Consider the following 5,457-nt stretch of genomic DNA (forward strand, 5'->3'; position numbering starts at 1 on the left):
AGCGCCAGTCCTCCAGGTCCGTGGGTGCTCCCTCCCCCCCCGCGGAGCATGGGGTCGTAGCGCAGGGCCGGGAGCAGCTGAGCTTTTGGCCATGGCGGGCAGCTGCGGCTGTTCTGGTTGCCTAGGGACAGGTGTCCCTAAATAGGGGCATTTAGTCTCTGAGTATTTTGTCGCTTGAAAGACGCTGGATTGCGCGCACGGGAGCGGGTCGGAGTTGCTGGGTGTAATGGGATGGCAGGTTACTGCTAATGGTGTTTCTGCAGTGACCTACAGGCAGAGGGCAGATAGGTGGTTGGTTAGTCTAATAAAATACTAATAAGTAGTGATTGCAGCGTTCTGCTTTGCTGGTGGCTACTGTATTGCAGGTTTCTGACCGTGAGTCAGAATACTCTGTCACTACACGTACACACTGCTGTTCAGAGAGTTTGACTGAGATACAGGGATTTGGATTATATGGCAATTGTGTAGATGCTTGTTATTTATGTACAGCAATTTGGGTATACAGATATCAATCAACTGAATTGTGATTAATGACTTGGTAAGCTGTTAAGGCATCTTGAATGATCATATTTTTGTAGATGGCTGTCTCTGTCCAAAACTAAGGAATGACAAGTCTTGTTAGTAATCTAATGAGGAGAATAAGGTGTTGTGGGCCTGTTCATGGTTTAAAAACACCTGCCAATAAAGGTGTAGGGATAACAAAGCCATATCAGACAAATTTCAGAAAACTGAGGCCAACGAAGCTGGATTCCTTCTGACCTGCAATAAGGGATTTGTGGCACAGGAAGGGTTTGTCTCAACAAGAAATTACTTCACTACAGCCAGGAAACCTGAACTCAGGAGAACTTGTGGTAGCTGCCATACAGAAAAAAAATTAATGTCTTCATTAAAAAATATTCTTTAAAGTGACTTAATAGGCCTAACTTGCTTCACTGTCATGCCTTCTTGTTTTCAAATGTGTGTGATTCTTGCAGTATCTGTGCATACTGGTATGCGTACTAGTACAGTCCCTGACTTGAATTGTAAGTCCATGTTTCATAGGTGTGTAAAAGTTATGTTCTGCAACATCTTCAAGGTTGGTATCTGGGTGTATGAAGCTAAATGTAAATATACAAAATTTTAAAAAATATATAGTAAGATTAATATGAGTGAATATGGTAATTGGAGGATTTACATTTTAATGTAAACAGTACATATTTTTCTAATTGGTCTAATAAAAATATGGTCTCTTCCTACTGCTTGTGCTATGTTTGGAGTATTTTGTGGACTAAGGACCTGGCCCCTTGCTACTCATGCTCACGCCCACTCAAAGCTTCCTCAGTGGAATGCGGTAGTCAACTAATCAAACTGAACATACACAATGATTAATATTTTTTTTTTTGAGTCATTAGTAACAGTTGGTTTGTGTTTCCATGGTCGTGTCAATTTAGTGTCAATGTAGTGTACCTGTCTGAAAAGGAGTAAGGGGGCATCTCTCCAAATCTTGGCCATTGTTTCCTCTCTCTTCCTCGTCCTGGCATTAGTAGTCTGTGGGCTGCAAAGGCAATCAGTGAATTGAACTGACTGAAACTAATGAACAACTGGCTTAAATTGTGGCTACGCAAATGCTCATTCGAACACAAAGGATGAGATGAGAATGAATTTTAATAATGTAGTGGAAGCTTAGATTATTTCTTCTGGTCATGTCAAATTACGTGGCCTTTAATATTAGGAGGCTTGGCTTTTTGATTTTACCTTTAAATGTTAATGTCCAGGGGTGATCGTCCATGATGTTCTTCAATTAGACATATGGCTAACAGCTCTTTAGCTCTTCATTTCTGTGAATAAATAAGCAAAACACCTGTGTCGATTTGTTAAAAAAAAGTGTGTGTGTGTTATTCCTGTAGTTAGACAAGTGACAAGTTTTGAGGGTGTGTTTTTTAGTGTCAGACCTTGTAAGAGTGATTAAATTGCGTACTTCAGAAACTTATATAGTAGCTGCGTTTACAAGACAAAACCATACACATTTTGAGCAGAGTGTTTGTGTCTCCTGCAGGGAAATAGGAGAATTGGCTAGTTCAGTTTCTCAGCTATCTTCCTGAATGATCCATGCTTTATGTTTGAAACTACTGTGGTGCTGAGCCAGTCCAGTGAGGAGGTCTGCCTACCTGGCTTATGATACAATTGGATTGTTTTCCTTTGCCTGACTCTTCAGCGATTATTTTTTCTCGATAAACCAATGTCATCTTATATGATCCTTACAAGTTTGAAAGACATAGGGATTCAGACAATTTTGTTAAATACCTGAGTGGGGTTTCTTCATCACTTTTCAGATTCTTTTGATCAAGTCTCTTTGAAATTTGAAGCTTCTTTGTGCACAGTGTAGCTAACAAATTTTATCAAACTTTCTCAAGAAGCTGTTTTTTTGATAGTAACTTTGAGTGAAGAGATAGGAATAGTGTTTAAGATTTTTCTCATGCTCTTGGAACACAATTATTTACCTTTCTGAAAATAAGAGGTAAAGATTTTATTACAGAAATTCAGATATTCCCCCCAATGGTCTGAGAAGAAAAAGCTGCAAACTTTGTTCTAGCTTGAAATTACAGAAGAAAGCAGGAACTCAGCTGCTTGTTTTGTGCTAGAAGGCCAGGTTTGTGTTTACATTGCAGAAAAGGCTTAAAGTATTGCATTCAGTGACCCCTTTTGTCTTCGTTATGGGCATAGAATGATGAATAGGTGTACGTGGAAGGCAAAAATATCAGTCTAGTAAATTGTTCTTAAGTTATGGAGCTTGTCCCTACTATCCATTAGTCCTACTGAACAGGTGTGTGGAGGTTGCTTTGCAAGCAGTGTTGTAAGTTTTTACATACATTCTTAAAACTGTACAGCCTTTCTTATATGGGAAATAAACATTCTGTTGTGTAAGATGTTTTTTGCAAGTAGTTCAAAACTTTTTTAATTTTATGCAGAGGGACAATAATCTAGTACGTAGTAAAGCAATGTCTTTAAACAGATGTGGTATCACTTAGGTACTTGTCAGTAACTGTGACATTCATGGTATTCAGTCATTCTGCCTTTCTTAATTGCCTCGAATAATCCGGAATATTTATTAACATGTGTGCTGTATTGTGGAATGTTCTGATTTTAGTTGTGTGTTTGTGTTTAAAACTATATGAGTTCAGGGGAAGCTTCTCAACATGAAGCAATTCACTTTGAAAACAGAAAAATAAAGGTGCAGTGATTCTGAGAGAAGATGCAGTTTTTAAAGGCACTTTACGTATTTCAGCAGAAGGACTTGCAAGTATGGAAGCTTTTGTTCTACTTTCCTCTTCTACCCCAAGTTGTTTCCAGAAATCTAACCTCTGTGTTGATAAGTCTAATAATGAGACTTCTAATGCTGAACACTACTTTAGTGCCCCTGCTTGATTCTTTCAGAGATTATTTCTCTAACTAAAGACTAGTTTAAAAACGGCTTTGGTATTTTGCTAAACACACCTGCAAGACTGTCTGCTTTTTGAGTAGTAGATGCTTCCAAATGATACCGAATATTACTTAACTGTTGCATGCTGCCTTAGTCAGGAGACTGAAAAAAAAAAAAAGCCCTTAAATTGCTTGTCATATTAACACTGAAATGCCTGTCCTCTAACAGATTTTGTGCTGCAAACCCACTGCCCAAGTATTTTCTATAAACTCTAGCTTGTAGCTTTTCTTGTTATATCTTTCTAGGCTTTGCAGATCAGGTATGGCAGAATAAGTATATCAATTCATATAAATAAAATTTTCATATATTTTAGTAATTTTTTTTTAGCTCTTAACTGAAAAAGTATTTCTGTACACTTTACGTAGCAAAGTTAATGCTGTTGAAAGTTTAATTTACAAAAGGCGAAATTACCAATTTTCAGGTTGGACTATTAAAATACTTCACATAATGTCTATAATGCTAGAGGTTTGTATTACAGGTCCCTTATTACACAGGAGTACTTTTGGCTGGCAGTTTTTAGTGCAAGTTAGAGCAGTTCCTCGGCTGCTGAAATTTTTGCTGTTTCTGTACTGCTAGTATTCTGTATTGAACGGAATACTGCCCTACCTGTTCTTTTCATGTAAAAAGGTTAAGTAAGCGATGAGCTGGGAAAAATGGATGGAACCTTCTGACAGCGGAGAATTTCTTGTTCTAAAATAATTAACGTCAATGCTCCTTTGCATTGGAAAGGGGCAGAAGTCCTTGAACTTGTCTGTGGTCCATTTGGTGATAAAGCAGGGATGAATTTGCTGTTCGTGAAAAGTCTGGTGGTTGTAGTCAGTGAAAGCTGACTGTTTACTAGTAAGCAAAAAGGCTCCTCCTTATTCTCTGATATTTATGTTCTCATTTTATTATAAAAACCTGCTAATAAAAATCAGATTTGAGTTCTGTTAGATCAGTTGTTGTTTGTATGATCATTTCCAGACCACTTTTACAATTTATGTATACTAAATTTCAACTATATTTACAAAAGTCCTGCAGTAAGGAATGTCTTGGGAATTTATTAAGACTTGAACTGAGTGGTACTTTGTTTTCCTGAGAACACTTTTCAGGAATTTGGAAGCAGTCTAATATGCAAATCCTCTGTCTCAAACAATGAACCTCTGAAAAAACAAACAGTGTTTAAACAGTTTGAATCCTTCTTGATTATTTTTTTTCTTCCCTCTTTTAAAGGTGCATTTGAGCTTCTTATTGTTTCTCCATCGGCTAGCTGAAGAAGCCAGGACAAATGCTTTTGAGAACAAAAGTAAAAGAATTAAACCTGAGCACATTGCAGCTGCAGCAAAGGTAATGAAACATTTTTAATATTTTTCTTTTTTGTTTGATGTATATAGAAAAGTTTTCTACGTAAGTGTTATGTTTTTATTTATAATCCAAAACCTGCAGAATCATAATGTTCTTTAATCCATCATAGACATAATTCACTGTCACCAAGACATCAAATTAACTCTCCTTGCCCTGTTAAATATAGTCGTATTTTTACTTGATTACTCCATGTTTAAATTCATATTTTCAATCAGTGGGAAGTCTACACAGTAGTCTACCAACAAGCATCCATGGGCTGGTAGCCCAGGGAACAGGAGCAAATTCCAAAGTTGGAAGATCTTTATTTCAGATGATACTATATCAAGGAAGCATGCTGTCTTAAGTTCAGTAACAAATGAAGCTGTATGGAAGAAGTGAGAAATAGTTCAAAGAGGTTCAGATATCTTACTGACTCCTTCAGTTCTTACCTGCTTTGCCTGAAAGATGTTTTAAGTGGGTTCTTGCAGCACTGTGTGGATACTATTTGAACAAACAGATACTTTGTGTGATGTTGTGTTTGGCAAGGCAAGAACTAAGGGAGGATTAAACTATGGATTGCTGTATGGGTAGTTAAGCAGAACAAAAATTACTGTTTGAATATCTGAAGGAGGAACCCTCTGCGTTACAGAGCCTGGTAAACTTTGTGTACATGT

At 37.4% G+C, this 5,457-nt stretch overlaps 1 protein-coding gene across 1 annotated transcript in view; it reads left to right on the plus strand.

Moving 5' to 3' along the window:
- Positions 1 to 5,457, plus strand: part of CENPW (centromere protein W) — a 117,393-nt gene that overhangs the window by 110,888 nt on the left and 1,048 nt on the right. The window contains exons 2-3 of the mRNA XM_009880189.1: positions 3,706 to 3,719; positions 4,673 to 4,786. Coding sequence (XP_009878491.1) covers positions 3,706 to 3,719; positions 4,673 to 4,786 — 128 coding nt within the window. The remainder of the gene's footprint in view (positions 1 to 3,705; positions 3,720 to 4,672; positions 4,787 to 5,457) is intronic.

This window comes from Charadrius vociferus, unplaced genomic scaffold (assembly GCF_000708025.1).
Source record: "Charadrius vociferus isolate BGI_N301 unplaced genomic scaffold, ASM70802v2 scaffold82, whole genome shotgun sequence".
In the NCBI taxonomy this organism is placed as follows: Eukaryota; Metazoa; Chordata; class Aves; order Charadriiformes; family Charadriidae; genus Charadrius; species Charadrius vociferus.